At 38.9% G+C, this 21,732-nt stretch overlaps 1 protein-coding gene across 1 annotated transcript; it reads right to left on the bottom strand.

The window, feature by feature from the left end:
- Window positions 1–3,430: 3,430 nt before the first annotated feature.
- On the bottom strand, window positions 3,431–19,768 carry gnrhr4 (gonadotropin releasing hormone receptor 4). Its single transcript, XM_019255840.2, has 4 exons — window positions 19,564–19,768; window positions 18,543–19,160; window positions 4,476–4,680; window positions 3,431–4,389 (listed from the first exon to the last, which is right to left on the bottom strand). Exons 2-4 carry the CDS (start codon window positions 19,056–19,058, stop codon window positions 3,926–3,928), a joined length of 1,185 nt encoding a protein of 394 aa, XP_019111385.1. The 5' UTR covers window positions 19,059–19,160; window positions 19,564–19,768; the 3' UTR covers window positions 3,431–3,925.
- Between the last annotated feature and the right edge of the window lie 1,964 nt (window positions 19,769–21,732).

A 21,732-nucleotide genomic window follows, 5' to 3' on the forward strand; every position in this document is an offset into this window, starting at 1 on the left:
CTGGCTGTCTTTGTTGACACTGTGGTTTACAACAAATGAATGAAGTCTTGAGACGAGATGAAATGTTCAGGTGAATTAAAGACAATAATAATAATCACATAATCAGGGCGATCCTATTTATGAGATTTTTACTTATCCACCCTGTATATTGTGAGCCACTTTAACAAGTGAATTTCCCCAGTGTGGGATCAATAAAGTCTATCTTATCTCATCTTTTCTTATATTATCTTATCTTTGCACATAAAAAGCAGATTAATTAATTATTACTGGTCCTTATTACTGATCTCATTATTGTCAATTTAGGGGGATTTTCTCAGGATCCTATTGGATTGGTAACTGTATTTTATCAGAGATCAAATTGGTCAGCGTTTGGGCGATTGATACGCATTGATATGATACTCTGAAGTGATCCTTCTCCAGCAAGCTATGCAGCACATACAGACTGTGCACACCTATAGATACCAACAGGAGTTAGTAAATGCAGAGCCTCACTGTTTTTCTCTCTCTCCTCCTCCTCTACCTCCAAACGTCAGACTGGAGAGCTCACCCTGGGGAAAAGACCAATCCTCACCAAATGTACCATCCTCAGATGTTGATATACATCCCCTCTATGGCTGTCCTCTGTCCACACAGGAGCTCTTTTTTTCCCCTTTGCCTTTTGCAATGATGCCCTGAGTTTACTATAATTGGATGTTTTTCTGATGTTTGTCTTTGCTCTTGCTGAGGGGAGCAATTTTGTTCGACACCAATTTTACTTTTGGTGTTGTTCTTGCATGTTTTCACACCACACAAATGACATATTGTCAATCCTAACTGCTCTTACGGCTGCCTCTGTCTCAGGATCCGTGAACCAGAACATTTTCTCTTGCAACTGGTCCACTCAGAGAATCACAGTCATGAGTCCTCTGATTCGGTCTCATCTGTAAATGTTATGTCGTATAACAGCCAAGCTAGAGTGAATTTCTGAAGGAATGTTCCTGTGACAGGCGAGAGAGCTCCTGCTAGGTTTTGGTTTAATAGTGTCACTCAGCAATAAGACCCCCTTGAGGTAGAACTGCCAAGATTTATGACCTCATCAGTCTTTGTAGCATCGCATATATGCTCAAGGTCACTAACGAGGATTTCACTGCGCATACCTAAGCGTGTACCTGTCATCCACATCCTATCAGTTTCCAACAGGTTCACCAGCCATGTCCCGCTCACTGCTGAGAAGAAAAGCGGCAGTAGACTGAAACTTTTAATTTGTGCCAACATTAAGGGAGGAGATTAATTATGTTACCTCACATGTACTCATGACAGCCCATTATGCTGGAACTCATCATGTATGATCCACACCACTGTGCATCCGAGTAAATAAAACAAATTAAAGTTGTATTCAACGATTGTCAGGCACTGCTGAGGCATGCGTACCTGATCCCCTTTTTCGTAATTAAAGCCGTTGTTCGACAAGTTCGGGGAGTGTAGGATGTGTGACATAATGAAACACAAGTGGTTCACATCTGGTGTATTGAAATGTTCATTTTCACACTAAATAACACTTAATTATTCAGATAACCGCTATCTAGCTGCAGAAAATTTCTGGCTTAAGCAGCTTTGCATAATTATGTGCCACAATAGAGTCACACTAGAGATTAACTGTTAATGAATATATATTTAAATATTGAAATAAAAATATCTTGACCACCTCTCTTTTAACACACCATGAACAATCCCCCTTGATTGATATAAACCCCAATTTCCTCTTACAAATTCTCAACAATGACTTTTTTGCAGTGAACGCAGAGCGACAGAAACACTTATGATAGTGACAAGGAATGTTAAATCCAACTAAATCCCTAATTAAACAAAAAGACAGAGACAGTTGTATCACTTCACTGTGTAGTATTTCAATTCCAAGTATAAGCTTTTCTGAGACAGTCAAAGAACAAAATTGGCTTATTATAGAAGTGTTATTTTTCATGACAATGGCCGGATCCCAACTCAGATTGGATTCTTGACATGTAATCAGCTCTTTCTTTCATAAAAAAAGCAGGGCTGGATAAACGTTATTTTCTTTGGCATCACTACGGAATGAAAGGACACTGAAAGGAAGAGGAAGATGATGTAATTTTGAAAGAGGGAATTGTCTGGATTGTGGTGTTCACAGCACCTGCTACACTGTGTAAATGAAACATTTTAGGGTTTTACTGTAAATTGACTGTGCCTGCAGCTTTTTTGCCAGCAGCAATAGAAGTAATAGACAAGTCAGACGAGGTTCTTGCGAGGGAAAATAACTGAGAATCAGCTGTAAAAGTCCTCTCTGGTGGTCAGGAAGTGCATTCTTTACCTTGTAAAGAGCAGCACCACAAGGTTGGAGCTTTCGATAATAACACATGATCTTTATGAGCAGATGGAGTTGTCCAGCTGTTTGAATTTCTATTTTTCTAGGAGCCTTTAGAGAGTCTGTTGTATAAAAAACTGTTTTAAAGTTCCCCCTTGAAAACGGGAAAACAGTCTCCCCCATGAAGTCTGTTTAGTAGCTGTCCTATTGTTTTCGATGCTGTTCACGATGTCAAGAATAAACTTCCACTGAATTTCTAAGAAATAAAGAAAAACATCACAACCAGATAATTCAAATAAACTAAATGGATGAGCAGTTATTCCATTTTTTGATATATGAAAGATCAGATATAAGACACGTAGCCATCGTATACTGAAACCAACATCTTCCCACAATTGTGAAGACTTTCTCATTTTCTCTAATTTATCTATTCCCAGCTGCTGACATGAGCTCAGTGGGGGGTGGGGGTGGTCATTGTTTGCTCATTACACAGCGTGGTGAAAAAAGCTATTTTTATTCAACAAATATACACATTGCAACTGTACATAACAACATCTGCCATAATTTGCCAGAAAAAAATATATAATATCAAGCAAACAAATGGCATTAATCTTTCTTTTTTGTTGGGGTGTTGCAACAATGTAGTAAAGTAAATTCAATGTTTACTGTCAACTTTACAATATCAAGCTGTTCCATTTCTTTGTCACAGAAAGCAACACAATTCACAATATAATAACTCTAATAACACTAATACTAATATAAAAAATATAGCAGATGGTATGATGAATTAATTTACAGAGCTTTTTCTCACATTTTGACATTTCAATAACACATCAACAACATGCTACATTCAATACATAATACTTTATGCCATAACATTTATTTAAAAGGCTGACATGGTCACTAATGATCATGTCATAACATTCATTTTGTAATGACACAAAATCACATCTCTTATATAGCACACACAGCACTACCATTTAGACAGTTTAGAGCAATTTAGTGCAATTTCTAGTCGATAAGCAATGATTGGCAAAGGACCTCATGGCAAGAAAATAATCTAATATGTAATAATTGGAGAAAAAAATGCCTACACAGCAGTCACCCAAAATGAAAAATAATCTCTTTGAAACCTCCATTTTTAGCAGTGCAGCAATTATTTTTAATTACAGACAGTTTATATATATAATTGGTTAACTGTGATCACATACATACGTTTTGTGTCTGTGGTTTCCTTGACACAGGAGATAATACAAAAGGGGAGTGATTGCTATCCAACCTGTCAAACATAGGAGTTTTTTTTAAAGCCAGTTAGTGATGCTTTTTTCTCCCACATGAGTCTTTAAGCTTTGTGAAAATCTGATCAGCAGTGTGTGAGTTGGTAAAATGCTGCATAAAAGCAGTGACATGCAGAACTTTATTGTTATGTCAAAATCTGTGGTATTATGTGTGACTAAACAGAAGATGGAGAAGAAGATTGAGAAGAGATCGATCTGACAAACGAGCAGTAGCTTCAGCATTTCATTAAACTATCATCTGTAGATATAGACTAAACTCAACACTGATTTAGAACAGATATTCTTTGTATTGAAATTCTTTAAAGCATTACATCTTGCTCACTGGGATGATTGGTCTTGACACACTTTTCGTGCTGTTATTGTCATTACCCTCCTCTATGTCCGTATTATGGCCACCTGAGGCAGTCTGCCTCTTAGACGACAGACGAGTCATGTGTACAAGGCTAGTGTTTTTCTCTAACTCGGTCCGTGTGTTTGCATTTCGACAGCATCTCTTAAGACCCTGGTGAAGATGAATGGTAAACAGACCATAAGTGATGGGGTCCAGACAAGCATTGAAGAGGCCAAAGATAAACAGCATATGAGTGAGTGAATGAGACACCGTCTCCTCCATTTTTTCTGGAAACAACCAATACCACAGACCGAGCAGGTAGTATGGCGTCCAGCAGATTATAAATGATGTCACGATGACAATGCTCATTTTAAGAGTCCTCATCCGAGCTTTAGGGATGTTGTTATGGGAGCGGCGGAGGTGAACATCTCTAGACAGCACTAGAAAAGAATAAAATACAGTATTTGTCACACACAACTAATCATACTTACTTACTTACTTAGAAAAAAAACCCCACAAGACTTACGGTTGTTCCGGGCCATGCGGCTGGATATCTCAATAAGGATTCGTGTGTAACAGAAGATCATGATGACCAAAGGCAGGAGAAAGAGGCACACAAAGGTGAACATGTTGTAGAGGGTCTCCTGCCAGTGCTGGACGAAACTACCGTGGGTGGTGCACTGGGTAAAGTTCTCTGGGACTGTAATGGTCACATTGTGAAATATAAACATCTGCAATAAAAAAAAAAAGAAAGACAAGTTTGACAAAGAGATTTGCGTAGCGATAAATCTAAATCAGTCAGACAGACAGAGCATGTGATTTTCATTGAGGTCCTCTATTCTCTCTCATGTTGACTGAAATTAAATGACTGTTGACTGTACCAAATCTTTAATTGCATCTTGGGGGAGATGAGGAGAGAGGAGGCTTTCCAAGAAGCTTACAGCATGGACTCATACTATATAGGTAGAGGGTTTTTTTACCAGACAGCAACAGAAAGAAGTGATTACCAACACTTCAAGCAATCACAGCACAGCTCACAACCCCCACATGCATCGATTTGAAGTGCGTCAAATATCTCGTCGTATCTCATTTAATCGTAAAACTTCAGATTTAGCAAACTACAAGTGTAAACAAGAATAGTTGTAGCACCATCAGCGGCTCTGTAGTTTTTCATTTCAATCATGAATGAATCATAAACATGCTTTTTTTCCCCCCACTTTTTTGTCTCTTCTTTTCTTCAGATTATTTTCGTTATCCTAACATTTCTCCAACATATCTGCACAGTTGGTGTAGTGTAGGGTATACACAAGTATACGGAGTGTATGCCCTTCAGTCAGCACTGGGTCTAGAGCTCTCTGATGTGCATCATCCAGTTCTGCAAGCTGATTTTTTCCTTCCGAGGATGATGAACGTATGACCCTAACCTAACCCTAACCCTTAGGCTAGTTGCTGAATGGATGGGGTAAGAAGTAAATAATACTGATGCCATAATACCAGAATCTATTGCAAACTCTGAAACTCTTGCGTGTCTAATGTTGATTTCATGATGATCTTTACTCCCTGCAGTCAAGTAGCAGTATGTGCAAATACTACTGGCACATTTTTGTTAGTCTGAGTTAAATATGCAAAGATAGTCTGTTTATAACACAGAGTGTTTATCCTTTGCTGGACTGGCCACTTCTCCAGAGGTAAAGACCCACAATTTCCAGCCTGAGCATGTAAAGGACAGACTTTCTGCACATGCAGTCTTTCACAGAAAATTCACAGAGCTTATTTATAACACTAATTGGACTTTGATTGTTGCCTCAAGTCCAATTAATTCTCTCTGTAATAAACACTATTAATTGTTTCTTTGGTTTTTCTCTCAGTTACATTCCATAATGCCCTGACGTAATCTATAACCAGTATAATTAGAGCAGCAGTTATCAGGAAGTTCTTAATTATCTCTGCACATTAAAGGGCTGTGGGGACGCTGTGCGTCATCAGTATTTGCATCTTTTCAAAGAAAAATAGTTTCTGTATAGCAAACGTGAGTCAGCACGGCACCTCGCATGGCTGATCCACCTCCATCGTGCACATGGACAAATAAGAGAGAATTGTAAAGTGCCTCACAAGTACAAAATATTCTTTGTTTGCTAAGTGCCATAAAAGTGTAAAAAGACACATTCACCTTTTATCACATAAAGGTATAAAGTCTGAACGTGTCTCTGCCATTTTGAAAAAAGGACCTATAGACAGGTGCAGGTGTGAGACTGAAACACTAAAACAATCTACACTTTCTTTGTGAACACAGAAAGCCTTCAGCTGTGTGCGTCTAAGAGAGGATGTTCCCCACGAGGCACCTGGGCTCCTGAAACACTGCTCCCACTGTGAGATTATGTACACTTGATCTGCTTGGACCCAAAACCAGTAATTACAATTCTTGTGGACAAATTAAATAAGCTCCAAAAGAAAAGAAAATCCTGTGTTTCCTCTGAATCACTTAAATTAATTTGATGCCTAATTGTGCTCTCAGAAAATTAGTTAAAAACACAATGTTCGGTCAACAATGTTGCATGTCTCCCTAGATGATATATTCATTTAATTTTTGTTCCTGTGCCTCTCTGCTCAGGAAAACACACAAATGAGAAAAATAAATTGCAAAAACATTATGTTGTATACGTGCTAGAAACTGTTCTATGTACTACGACTTATATGTTCACAATGATGATGGTTATGGTGATAATAAGGTTTAAATGGCACTTACATTGTGTTTTTCCTGTATAAAGAGAGGTGGTATTAAAGTGGTCCAAATCTCAAGAGGGAGTCTTACCTTCACCTAAGATGAATTTGGAGAGTACACTGGACCCTCGAGCAGAGGAAATATAAATAGCAATATCATTTCTCCTGGCTATTTCTTTTTATTAAGATCATTGTTGCAGTTTGTTTGACAGCACCAGATATCACAGTGAAGATAAATGTCCTGCACAGGCTGAGCTGTACACCAGCTGAGCCAATGGAAGTAAGTATGTGGATAAATATGACTGAGTCTGCTTTTTAGCTCCAAAAGCTTTCTTTAAAAAAAAAAAAAAAACCCAAACAAAACTGTGTATATCTATAAAGCTCATATGGACCTTTGAATAAATGCATGAATGCATAAATGAAATTAATTTGAAAAGTATATTACTTTTCAAATGAATAGAATAAACTTAGTTTTGCACAGACATTCAAAGGCTAAAGTCGACCAGTTAGCCGCTCAGCCCAGAGGAAAGTGTCAAGATAAAAAGGAATACATTTATCTGTTTCCGGCTATCAAACGTGATTACAATGTCTCTGTCTCTGGATATGGCTTTAAACACTTTTTTCTACAACTTCAACCTTGCTGTCACTCAATGTCAGTCGGCACAAAATCATGCTCTTTGGCCAGGTTTATATTACATACTAGTAGTGAACCTAAGGGTTTTCAAAAAATACCAAATATGATGTGCTGGATCTGAAAAAACACGTAAAAAAAAATGCAACCCAAAAACATCCAGAACATTTCCATTTGATGTAACAGTGTAGCTGTATAAACATGGAGTATGGAGTTTAAATATTTAATTCAGTCCACTGCAGCTTGAAATGTTGATACAAGCTGATAGAATACATGTTACGTGATACTGTCACACAGTGTAGAATGATATAATATTTAACCTCAGATTTACATATATAAGCATTATTATTAATATGTTTGGGCGCCCATTAAGACTGAACATGAAAAAACACTTCCAATATACCTGCATACAACCATTGATTAAATGTTTAAATAATGCTTATAATTGGTATTTTTGTTATTCCATATATATATATTGTTATGCATACATAGTTTTATACCTTTAAATACTGCAGATACACAATATGCTGCAGTGCATTTAAACTTATTGACAGGCAGTTGCAAATTGTGCTGACCTTTCTGAATTTAGGTAGACGGATAAAACTTGAAAAACACAGAGTTTGAGTGAGTGAGTTACAATCACAGCTACCTGAACTTACCCATCGAATGTGTCACATTTAAAAAGTAATCTAGCATGAAGCCATTAAAGCTGCATTCATATCGTAGGGTGTTTAATACTTCATGATGTTATCATATATACATTATATAAGTCAAATGATTATGTTGATGCCTGTTTGTATCTGTTGCTAAACATACAACATTTATCAAGTATTTATATAGTACTAAGCTACAGTATCTGTAGATCTCTGTCTTGCAGCAGGGTCAGACGGGGTGAATCACTGAATTTATTTCACTGAATAAACAGAATATATGTGCCAATTAAAGTGGAAGTTATCCTTCTGTTCACAGCCTCAAAAGTGATTAATTATAAGTCTTTCAACCTACAGTAATTTCTTCATCGTGACAGACACAGATATGTGAACACCTACATAGACCTTAATTCTAAATCACTTATATTCCACAATGATATTAAAAATATTGCATATGCTAAAAATGTTAAAGGAAGAATTCAAAGATCACATAAAGCATGACACCGTGGATGGTTATGAGTCAAACCTTGATGGTTAAGCTCAAATCATATAAGCAGCTGTCATCTTTAGTAACAGGCTTCATGTTTTAACAGTTAGATTTCTCAATGTTTCCAAACACCGTATGTATACAGCACAAACTAATGCTAATATATAATAATCATATGTAACCTACAGTTGTCAATTCAGTGGTCAAAAAGCAAATAAGCCTCAATGTCTGTGTCAAAAAAAAAGCAAAACAAACATTCATTCATTTTCATCGTCTGTACTAAATCTACACTTGACACTGACTCAGATTCAGGTATGACATGAATTTATTTCACCGATGCGCTGTTGTTGAAGGAACAAAGCCAAAGGCTGTGTGCTGCAGATAAGCAGAAGAGTGACATTATGAAACGTTATAGTCCAACCTTGAGTGCAGTCACGATTATCTGGTGAGACAGATATGCAAACAAACTTAGTGAGAAATGTTAATGAATGATATTTCAGAGCCATTTATACACCAAGTAGACCATTTCTCTTCTTGTCCTGGTGGAAGAGGCAGTGACGCACAGACTGTGAGTACTCGTCTGAGGGTGTCTCAAGGTCTGTCTGAAACTTTAACTTAAGAAGTTCATGCAAAACTGAATGTGTAACTGAATGTGTGAGGCCATGGCCTGAAAACGGTGGAATGCTTCCTCTAGGTTGGGAGTAAGTTGTTGCCCCAAGAAAAGGAGTTCAAGTAGCTCATGGTCTTCTTTACGAGTGGGTTGTAGCAGTGTTGGACCATTGTGGGGAGGGGGGAGCTGAGCCGGAAGGCAAAGCTCTGAATTTTCCAATCCATCTATGTTCAAGTGACTGAACTGAGCTTCCTCCTCCTCAGCCTTAGAGAAAGGGTTAGGGGCATGAAGCATAGTTGCTGCTCCTTCACATCAAAAGTAACCAGCTGAGGTGGTTTGTGCATCTGATTAGGATGCCCCCTGGGCACCTCCCTTTGGAGGTGTTCTGGGCACGCACACCTGGGAGGAGACCCCGGGGCAGACCCAAAACCCACTGTAGGGACTTCATCAGCCATCTAGCCTGGTAACGCCTCGGGATCCTCCAGGAGGAGCTGGAATGTGTTACCTGGGGAGAGGGATGTCTGAAGCACCATCTAGTTTGGTTTGTCTGTTCAACATGATGGTCTGTGTGGACAAGGACCCTTGGCCTCTATAAGTATTGTTCGTTATTTTCAGGGGATTATACACTAATGAAAACATAGCAGATTATATTACATTTCTGCTATGTATGTGTAATAGAGCCCTCTATAATATAACACACTGGACCTTTAAGACCCTCCTGTGACCCCTCGCGTTAAAGTGAAGAAACTTTACATGTAAATGAGTTACAGCAGGAACAAGCCTGAAGGGTCATACACTGAGAAACTCTCATTATTCAGCAGTTCAACCTTCATCCCTCCAGGGAGGTTCCGACTGAAGACTTAACACATTAATGTTTTCATAAGGCCTTATGAAGATCGCCTGAGATTAGATTAATTTGACCTATATAATTTATATATTTATACATATTTTTCTCTCTGAGGTAACAACGATGTAACAGGTGAGGTTGACGGCTGTATTTACGGCTTGAGTACAGTGAGAAGCAGTTGAAAAAGTTAAGTGAGTTTAGTTGATTGATGACAAATAGTTTATTCACTTCATATCTAATATTATTATCTATCATTTAAACCAGATGTTTCAGTCATTGAACATAAAGTATTACACTTCATTGAGATGTATATATATATATCCTTAAACACTGAGAACAACGCCTTACAGAAATGATGAAAACACTGAATGATGCAAAACATTACAACTGTAGCTAAATATAGTAAATCGATAAAAATACCTTTTACTCATACCATGTCAACACAGTTACAAACAGAGAACATAATGAGATATTAAGATAAATATCAGGGTGACTCATGGACGTTACTAGATATCGAGTTCACACATTCTCGACATATTCAATCTCCCCCGGGTTTCATGCTTTCTATAATCAGGTGTCAAACAGAAAAAATTACAGGATTAGCTGCTGGCTACAGAAATCATTATAGCACACCAGAAAATAGTCATAACTTTCCACCAACCTTTTTAACCTTTTTTTTAGTGGTGAGGAAAGAAAAGAAAATGTTTAACCGGAGTGAAGTAACTGCTGTGTCTTTTTAGGTAGTAGGCAGTATTTTGCACTCTGTATAATTCTTTCCATTAAATAATCAAGGAAATTAAAAATACAAATTAGCACCTTGAAACAAAACAATAGTTTAAACTTTAGCCATCACATCTGTGTAAGCCGCTCCACATTCAAAGAAATTAATGAGCTAACTGAGCACTTTCCAATCAAAAACAGTTTTAATGACATTTAACATTAAACATCTCATTCAGTTTTCCACCGTTCAGGCTTCAGGCTTGACACAACTTAACACACAGCTGGAAACATTTCAGCTCACTTGTTTGCTGCTGCCTCTTTGTGACAGTCAGACATGCTAGAGGGTCTCCTGCAGTCTGTACACTGGGAATCACTGATAAAGCGGAAATTGACTGTTTCTTCAGGGGTCTTTTGTGATACAGGTGCAAAGCTCAGAGTAGAATTGCCTTGTTTTTTTTTATTAAACTCAACTATACTAAAGGAGAAAAACTAACTCTCTTCACCTTTTCTAAGATCACAGCCTTAAAAAAATGATAAACTTGGTCCAAACTTGAAATTTGGTCCTGTGACCTTCCACAGCAGAGACAATGACATGTCCGTGTGATGAGTCCAATATTCAGTCCAGTGCTCCTGCCGCATCTGTATTACACCTGGTGTTAATACAGATGACTAAATGTCAGCTGTATAACCCTGAGATTGATTCCAGACGTCTTGGTATTTTACATTCGGATTCAAATTAAATCTCCCTCCTCCTCTACCTCATCTTCCTGTTCTCTTGTCCTTCATCACTAACCAGTTTTAGAAAACGAAATCTTTGAAAAATCACAGGCATAAATTTTACTGCGTTCACACCAGTACTGAAACAAGAAGAAAAGATGCAAGGGGCCATGGTGCTGAGGTCTGGTTGCTATAGGTTACCATCAGTGAGAAGACGAGCTGTAGACAAGAAAGTCCAGATTAAAAGCCACTGCACAGGATTTATACTCCTACGGCACAAGGCCAGATCTTACAACTCTTATTATGTGATCGATAATCTTCTCCTTTGTCTTTAAACTTGCAAGGTGACACAATTACATATTGTTGAGCTGTTGTAAAGAACGATGTTGCACTCCCACATAACCAGAGTTGTGTCGTCAGCTCAGCTCGTTGGCTACAGTATACACACTATGCTCAGGAAGTATGTGTCTTTCATGGAGGTGGATCAGCAGTGGTGGAGTGGTCTCTGGAGAAGTGGGTACCTAATTTATATCCCCGGGTTTTCAGCCCATCCAGCAAAAGGTAAACACTCTGCATTAGAAACAAGTAAGACTACACTGCCATATTAAGTTTACCCTATAATATGCCAGTAGTATTTGCACTCATTGTGCTGTTTGTTTCTGTGAGCATTAAACATTATGAAATCAGCGTTAGCCACAGAAGAGGTGCAGATTTTACAATAAGTGCTGTCATGCCTACGCCATCCTAGAGTTCAGCTCATAGCTTATTATAATGCTGAGCATCAGCTGGGATTCAGAAGTGGGTATACTCAGTGTTGACAGAAAAATACTCCCCCTGCACTTCACCGCTGTGAATGGGCATGTAGAGCATCCAACTCTCATGTATGGTACTGGAGTTTGTTACAGACATCCATGTAGTATTTTGCTTTTAATCAAGACACAACACTGGAATATAATCTGATTTTGATACTTGTCCTGATTTAAACTTGCCGATATTTTTATCATTCAAATTGTGGTTTTCTTCTTTATTCTGCCAAACTCATATTTATTCTTACTTTACACAGACTTCAAGAAGTTTTGTTTTGTGTCTTTTAGCTCTGTTCTGGTCTCCACCAACTCCTGAGGGACCTTTACCTGTTAAATACTTCACCGTGTTCACTGGCTACTTGCAACCTTGCTCTATCTGCTGTTTGGTGTAGGGCAGATAGTGTACAAGTGTTTTGTTTAGGTTTTTTTGCTGTCTGTTGAGTCTAAGTGACACCTTTCACATTTGCACTCATTTAATACATCGTTAATATAATAATACTGATTGCAGCAGCTTCAATGATGGTTATGATGATTATGATATTACTTCCTCCTTAATCACTAGTTACAATTACTAATACTGTAGTTGCCATATGATAGGGTGACATGGTTGTTGTTGTTTTTTAAGCAGTACTGTTAATATTATGAACACAGACACAAACAAATAATGAGCGGTACAGAAGCCAGCTTTCTAATGGTACGGTACACCTTCAATTAGTGCACTCAGCTGATATAAGGGCTGCATCATAAATCACTATAGTCCTTGTCCAAAACATAATTTAGCCAATAATGCCCAAAATGCCAAAATTAAAGTAAATAGCACACACAAAGAAGTCGTATTTATGTATCCATCAAATGCTCTGGCTTTCATTTTGCACAAATTATTCCCTGATGACTCTTAATACCCAAACGCTGCCCCCTTTTGATCTTTAAAATGGTTCAAAAATACACAGCAAAAAGGTTTTTGAGATAGCTGTTTGCCTTTGCAGAAGATTGTCAGCAGAAAGTGGTTTCTCAGTGGTCAGCGGTTGTCCGTATTCCCCACTGTGATAGAGTACAGGTGCAGAGAGAGCGTTATATCGAGGGATATGGCATTTTTTCTGCCACCTTCACTGAGACAAGGCTTCAGATGCACACCAGCAGGACCCACTGAGACTTAACTGTGTATTTTTGTTTATGTATTTTCAGTTTACACTCTCAGCCAGTCTCTGTCAGGTGAACGTTAATAAAGTCTAAATCCGGCCACATCACATGTAGGGTAGCAGTAGTTTCATGAAATCTGAAAAACATTGCTTGGTAGTACACACAGCGTCCCTAGAAATAATAACTGCACATACACTGTAAAAAGGAGACGTCTGTTACATTACTGCTACATACATTATTATTAGTCTCATATGGCCGTTAAAGGTAAACGATTTTCAAGTGAAACTTGGTATTTGTCACTTCAAGATACAAACCACTAAAAATGTCTAATCCTTACACTTGCATTTACTAAAAGAAATTCACTGAATAAGAATTTCTGTTTGTAATGATGCCTTTTCATTTGACTTGATTGATAACTGCGATCCCTGCAGCTCTACCCCCTCAACATGTTTTTACCTTGTGCAGCACACAGCACAGTTCTCAGTTGGACTTTTCTTTTCTTTCTACCTTTCATGTCAGTGGTTGGTGAGTCATCTTCCTCCATTTCTTTATAAAACAGAGCTCTGCATGATGTCGCCTTTTTTTTTCTTTTTTTTTTTTGTAATTGTACTACACATCTGGCACGCACAGTCTGTGAAAATCAACATCACCCACTTGTTGGTAAGTAAAAAGCTGAAGGGGTCACACAAATATCACAAAAAGATCATTTTTATGACACTTGAATCCACCTGTGAAAAACAGGAAAGCACTCATAATGAGTCATTAATGCAGACAATTAGTGCATGTCATCATGTATGAATTAGACCTAATCAAGAGGCTTTTTAGCAAAAGACTGGCTATCAGTTTAAGAGCAAGCAATGGCTGCAATCAAGTCTGAAGGTAGATGCAGTTTTCTGTTATCTCTGTATTGTGTACTCCCCCCAGTGAGCCCAGCTTTCACAGTGAGGGGTTAATCGGATTGAGAAGATACTGCTGAGAGAGACAGGGGTTTCACAAACACTCCACTTCAAAGGAACATTTACTTCAGTGTTTAGAAGGATCTATTGGCAGAATATGGCAGAAATTGAATATTGAATGTTAAATTTTCAGATGACCTGTGAGGATAAGCCTCCTCTACTTCATGTGTACGACTCATACAGTTTAAGGTCCTCCATAGGATCCACTACTCTAAAGCTAAACTTGCACAAATATACCAAAATGTATCGCAGTTGTGACTGGTGTAGACCTAAGCCACATGTTCTACCTTACAAACTTTCTGGGGCATTTTAAAAACATTATTTGATATTCTTCACCAGTGTCCCTACATTGCCATCTTTAAGGTCCCTGTTGAGTTTTCAAACTGCATGCAGAGGTAGCAGACATAGGAGGATATTACTGTCATGGCCTCCATTAGCATCCTGCTGGCTGGGGACTTAATATCTTTTCTCAAACTTCAGAAAATCAACTTCACATTAAGAGGTTCAGCAGAGAAATTTTTTGTCAGGTGGTCCTCTTTTCCTTTTCCCAAGTTGTCGCTTACTTATTTATTTGTTTTATTTTGCTTATTTATTTATTGCTTTATTTCTTTCCAATCTTTGCCATTGTGTTATGTCTTATTCTTTGTTTATATAATTGTTTAAAAAATGTAATAAAAATTGTATGGGGAAAGAAATGGAATATTAAAGAATGTCTTCATTGTGTTTTTTTTTCACCTTACTTCTGCTACGTTGCACTGGCAAGTTTCTATAATAGGCTATAACAGACAAATAAACACTAGCGTGAGTGCCTTTCCTGTTTTTCTCAAGTTTTACAACCACTGTAGTTTGACCTACACTCACAGCAGGAGACTGAGACCAGGGATGTTGGGTCAGTTGTAATCTGCAACTTCACTGTTAGATGCCAGTAAATCCTACACACTGAATGGAGAGGCACACACTGACGTGTGGAAAAGTGACTGCTGACCAGCTAAGTAGAAACTGTTATTATCTATCTTCTCTCTATGTGGTCAGACCTCTCACAGAAAATCAGTTGCCTTCAAAAGAAAGTCTTGATCGTATTGACGATATGACAGAAAGGCTCAGCGAGCGCTTTCTCTTCATTTTAAACTACACAGTCCAAAGGGCAGCTTAATACTGATATTTTAACAGCGTATAGACACCGTGGCAAGGACAAATGACAAGGACAAACACATTACAATGTCCCAAAATGGTTCCATCAAGAGTAATGGATATGCTGCAGCTTCAGAAATGATGCCAATTGAAAAATACAAAAGATGTGTGTCAGAAGACCACGAAATAATACAAAAAAAACAGAATCCCTGTAGCAGAAAAACAGTGTGTATCCAGTCAGAGCAATGGAAGTTCTCCACGCCTTTTTCTGTAATATTTTACAATACCAAATGTAAAAACAGAATACCTAATTCATTGTCTTTACTTCACTTTTCTTCCCACTACAAAAGCAACACTATTTTGTCTAAGCCTTGGTCACACAGTCTTTTTTTGCTCAGGTGGGTTCCTATCTGACTGAAATGACCTGGAAATGTTTACGTGACAGCCATGATAAGAGCTGTTCATGTTCTGCAAAGGCTAAGGAAAGTTGCTTCAGTGCTTCCTTTCTTATCTCCATTAGTACTGGTCCATCCTTCATGAAAGAAAGATAATGCAGCAGCAGCTGAAAAGTGTTGCACCATTTGGAAATTCACAACCAGGCGTTAAAAAACCCCATCAATTAATAAAACTTTTTTTCGCTGCAGACTGATGCAGAAAGAGATAGACCATGTGGATGAGCGAGAGTGTGTGAATCTGGACAGAAATGTTGGTGTGATATAAAACTTTGATCATAAAGCCTGATGTTACTCTGCAAAGCCAGTGTAGACTGGAGTGTGTTAATAGCCAAACAGACAGAGAAATCCTCATTATATACCCTCATCTCCTTCGTGAAACCTGGTATGTTTCCTCTATGTGCTGCATTCTTATAACTCTGATCTGTTTCTTTGTCATCCAGTCGCTGTCTGTCCTTTTCATCTCCTGCAGCTCTGCAATGTGCTGCTTTGACATACAGTTATCCAACCCATTCAAATTATTGTATAAAACATGAATACCGCATTTTGTGTGACGGTCAATATCTTCTCCAACTGTGACAGATTTCCACCATCCCTGTAGATTATCATGGAAGTTGCTTATTATAGATCTTTTGCCATAACTTGGCAATATATATGAGTGGACATGAGGGTGAGCGTGAGCAACCATTAATGTGACAAACACTTTATTTCATGTTTGTGACAGGTAGCCTAAATTATTTCGGTTCTGACCTTGATAATGAAGTCGTCTTTGTTGCTTATGTTAATATAGCCTGCATGAAACAAAATCCAAAACGTGTTTCTTGTAGTCCATCTTCTGAACATCTTTCAGTAACATAATTATGTAACACTGTGTAAGTGCAGTTTGATTATTATAGCATCGCATGTCTTTACCTACATCCAAATGAATTCTCCTTCCTGTCTTTTCTTGAAACCATGACCATTGAGCTTGAAGAAAAGTCTTTAAGAAAGAACCTGGGATGTATTTTTTGGACTATTCAACCCCAATGAAAGTATAGACAATGGGCACAGAATGAGTGACGTCACCCGTAGGTTTCCAAAGCGCTGTTTTGAAGTTGAAAATATGCAGCACTGGCCACCACCATGCTGCTTCTTCCACAAGGACATGGATTCTCTAATAAGCCATCTGTAACGGCATCTGCCTGTCAATCACGCTGTTAATTATGCATAACTTTAAGCCTTAATATCATCTGAATGGGTGAGTTAAAAAAAAAAAACACCCCCTCACAGTTGTCATGGACGGGAAATTAGCTATACAGACCAAAACCATTGTCTGAACCAGGCCGTAAACAAGTTTAATTCTGCTTTAAAGTTGGACATTTTAATATAGCCGCTTATGGAGCCTGACTCACTTCTGCATCCTGTCTCAAGTGGCTGCTCAAGTAATTACAGTTTTTAGCACTTCCGCATTGGCTTCATTGCCACTTGGTTCAACCCCAGCCCTGGTCTCTTTCTCTTGGGTTCAAAGTCAAGCTGTTTCCCTCAGCACTCCCCCTAGAGGCCTGGAGAACTTCCAATGCGTTGACTGAAAACTGTTGTTTTGATGTTTTTCAGTATTTGTGTGATGTGTTTTGCATCGTTTTCTCTCATTTGCAGCATGTTTGCTGTTTGTTTGTTGGCTTTCGGTAGCACCTTTTTTCATTTGCATTACATTTCCATTGTCATATTTGTTTTGAATTTGTGTTTTTGAATTGAAGCTGCAGCACTTTTTTCATGGAAATGTGTTGGGTTGTAGCACATTTGCCCTTGTTGACCGCTGTATATAGTGACATTTCCAACCATGTGTCCCTCTTATTCAATTTATTCTGTCCACTGGGCAACCATACAAGAAGTTTAGTAGTTTGATTTTGACTTCTTTCGCCCCAGTGTGGTCCAGTCCCACTGGATGTAGTTGAAAGTAAATAGGTAATCTTACACCTCATTAGGTATTTGACAAGCATTCCTGATATTTGAAAATTTCTTGAAAGCCTGTCAGGTCAATGATCCTTGAACATAATGCTGCACCTCATCGGAAAATAAATTTGACAGGCAGCCAGCACTTCAAACTAATTCAAGGACTCAGTTCAAGGATTTTATGATTCAAGGATGATTTTCACTTGTTTCACAAGCAGAACCTTGTACTTGTGTGTTCTGAAACAAATCATATTAATACTACTGCTGCTGAAGATTGTGAAAGCCTCTAACAACTTGTAAATCGAAAGCCTACAACCATTTTTTAACATAAAAAATTATTGCAGTTAAATCTGACAATTTGAGTGCAACAAGTAAGCAGGTAAAGACATAAAGTACATATTTGTAGTATGTGTTTTGTTGTGCAAAGTGGATCAATTTAGCAAAAAACCTGTTTACATGTTTTAATTTTGGCTATATCTGTATGGCAAGCAGCAGTGCAGATTTTGAGTGTCTGATTACCTGAATGTTGTTCTGTCTTGTTCCCCTCTGCATAATTAACACATAATTTAATTAACCTTCATCCACCTTTTTCAAAATCAAAACTCTGCAAGCTTAATTTACTAGACAGCGCATAATGCTGCTTTATGAACAAGGTTTCATTTTCCTACACATAAAAGGCCAGTGATGTGTGAGGTGTACAACCAGGAGCTCAGTATAGATTTGTGTGCAGGCAGGGATTTATTTGATTTAAATCCCCAGAGTGGCAAAACATACAACATATGTTGTGCCTTACCTGTGGGAGGGAGAGGATCACACTCATCGTCCAGGCAACAGTCAACATGATTTTGCTTTTCCTTTTGGCTTCACTGATGCCCAGAGGATTGAGGATGGCAGACTGCCTATCCAAGCTAATGACCACAGTTACAAAAGCGCATGAGTACATGGCCACCAGTTTCAGGAACATCAGCAGCCTACAGGCGACATCTCCCGCCTGCCACTGCACCGTGATGTTCCACACCGCGTCAACAGGCATCACGATGAAAGTCACCAGCAGGTCCGCCACCGTCAGATTCATTATGAGGATCCTGACGTGTGATTTGCGTTTGCCGCCGTTGCTTGCAGCCCACAGCACAGCCAAGTTGCACATAGCTGACACTGCGCACAGAGTAAAGGTGATGATGACTCTGACTTTGGCTGCGGTGGAGAACGTGGGCAGCTGGAGCGCGTCTCCATCAGCGCTCTTATTGCACGCTGAAGTGGGTCCCTGGCAGCTGCCATTCACTGTTGGATCCGTCAGCTGGTGAAACATAATGAACACTGGAGTCTGACTGAGGTGAGCTACAAATAATTATCCGGGCTTCTCCTAGACTGTGTATTTCTTCTCCATCTGTATCTCCAGCCGGAACTTCAACTATGAAAACCGAGAAAAGAAATACATTATTTGAATATTTGTGATTTATTCATGCCACAAGGTACAGAAAGTGTGCCACGATGGCACCTGTAACACTGTTAAAGTGTTCTGTAGGAACTCTTGGCACATGCAGCATTAAATTACGCACAATAAATGTCCAGATGGCTTTTATCTGATATTCAGAAGCATGCAAAGTGATCACACAGACAGCGACAGGCATGGCACTAACCCTAAATTAATGAAATGGGAAATAAAATGAGGCATCAAAAATGACTAAACGCACAGGTGAGAGTAAATAATGCCATTAATGACAATACTGAAGTGCAGTGGACTTCTAACCCTCCTCCTCTTTAATTTTCTCACACTTCCACAGTCATTGTCTCTTCTAATTAAAGGTACTCACCTCTTATTTCTTCGAAGGAAGAGAATAGGAAGAGAGATAATTAAACAAAAAAAGAAGAAGAAAGAAAAAAAAAGAAAGAAAAAAGAAATCACAATTTAAGCTGTTTTCGACCTGAAATTAGGAGCGGAGGTGTCACTGTGCGCGTTTCTGCTGCAGTCACTGCAGCTGTTGCTTCTGTCCGCTTCATTCCTCCGCTCTGACGCGCACACTGACAAACGACAGTCTGAACCGGGTTGGTTTGATCGGTCCATGTACCACAGGAGCATATTGTGAAGGGGTGTGAGGGAGGGTGAGGGGAGGAAGGGCCAGCCCGCCCTCCTGGCCACAAAGGACATATAGATGTTTTGCTTTATTTAAATAATCTCTGATGATAATAAATAAAGTGTTGAAGTGTGGATGCGTTATTCTGTCTGTACATTTAAAGGACAAAAATGTATATGGTTTTATACTTATCTGTCCGGACATGACCTCAGATAAAACTTTAGAGGAAGCAACATAACCTGCCATGACAGGGAGAATAATATATAATAGCTATTCTAAAAACAACTGGCAGCATAATGTGCCGGTATATATATTTATATGTGGGTATTGTGGTGACCTTGAGACAAAGTATTTAAAATGCATAAAGTGTAGTGAGAGTGGTGCTGTTGTACATCAGGTGTTGGTGCCAGGTAGGTTTTATTCTGTTAATGCAATGTTCCTTGGTGCTCCATCTTGCTGTCTGTGACTTGGAGATAGTCACAGACAAGAGCCAGGCAGGGTCCTAGTCCCTCAAGACCTTTGGAAGCATGGGTGCTATCTTGTGGTACATGGTTGATTACCAAGAAGAGGACGATGAGTTCTTTGATTTCGGTATCTTTTTCACAGCTACACTTTACGGCTGCAGGTATCAGTTCCACCTACAGTTTCATCACCAGGTCAATCAAACTTGACGTTTTTGATGAATTATTCTGCAGTTTTTACTGCAAATGAGCAGCCAGAGTGAGACCCTGAAAACAGATGACACAGTTCCACAGAAAATGTGTGCATAACATAAAACCTCGCTCTCCCCTAATAACCCTCAGAACCATCAGTTTCTGTCTTCAGCTGGTGTCTCCATCCAAAACGCCGGGTAACCGAGGTAACCGCTGCGCACATCACCTTTATTTTAACCAGCCCGGCCAAAGTGCTGCATGGAATTATAAGGTTAATTTTAAGGTAGGCATATGACTGATGAGCAGCATCCTGTGGTATCACAGATTATTCAGGCTCAGCTTGTGTTCTCTGAAACAAAAGATGTACTTTTTAAATCAGATTTATTTGTGGATCGCGTTCAATGCAAAGATTAAAAGATTCAACAATTTCGTCCTCATATTCTGAGCAAACCTCAGGCAAAAACTTAATAATCTTTAACTGGAAAAGTGCATAAGTCAACTTTCATTTAATTTAATTTATGGCACTGCAGTGGTTTGAACTGCAGACGATCACAACAAGCTGTTGCGCATGCCATCAGATCTTGAAAGTGTCCATAAAAGTGAACCAAACTAAAATAAATTCATCATCATGTGAAACTCTGAATATGTGAAACAACAGCAAGTCTCTTCTGTGGAAAACTCTCTGCGTGGTTCCTAAACTGTCAGTGCGTCATGGCGACGTAATTATTGCAGGGAGCACACAGAGCACCACGTGTCAGGGCATCCAGCATAGTTTGTGGCTCTAACCTGATTGGCTGTTGCTCCCCAGTGCTACAGTGTGATAATGTATTCTCTCTGATCCTCATTAAGAATTATAAAATGAAGTAATAAGTATTTGTTTTCTTTAGAAAAGCCCCAAATTGCATTTTACTTTCTACTGTGAATCATTCCCAGCATTCTATTTTACAGCACACTGGGATGATAAGAAATACCTTTTCCAGGCTGAGTTTTCTTTGCAGCTGTGCAGCTCTCTTAGGAAAGTAAAGCAATTTTCTTCAGGACAGAAACAGAAACTGGTACAGATCAAACGCTGTACTCCACACTTCCAGAAAAGCAATCTTGTGTATGCTGTCCAATGCAGGGTGGAGTGCACAAACTTACACGTACATCAACAAACGCACGGCCCAACACAGGAGGGTCAACTCATTAGGACTACACTCTGCAGTTTTCTCCCACCTAGGGATGAAGGGACACCTTTTAGTGACAATAATGTTTG

This window comes from Larimichthys crocea, chromosome XXI (genome assembly GCF_000972845.2).
Source record: "Larimichthys crocea isolate SSNF chromosome XXI, L_crocea_2.0, whole genome shotgun sequence".
Lineage (NCBI taxonomy): Eukaryota > Metazoa > Chordata > Actinopteri > Sciaenidae > Larimichthys > Larimichthys crocea.

Excerpts from the sequence above, each read along its gene's own strand:
- gnrhr4 (XM_019255840.2), bottom strand. The coding sequence starts at position 19,058 with ATGTTTCACCAGCTGACGGATCCAACAGTGAATGGCAGCTGCCAGGGA. Across the intron at positions 4,681-18,542 it reads TGATCCTCTCCCTCCCACAG|ATGTTTATATTTCACAATGT; the intron begins GTAAGGCACAAC and ends TTTTTATTGCAG. Across the intron at positions 4,390-4,475 it reads CCGCATGGCCCGGAACAACC|TGCTGTCTAGAGATGTTCAC; the intron begins GTAAGTCTTGTG and ends ATTCTTTTCTAG.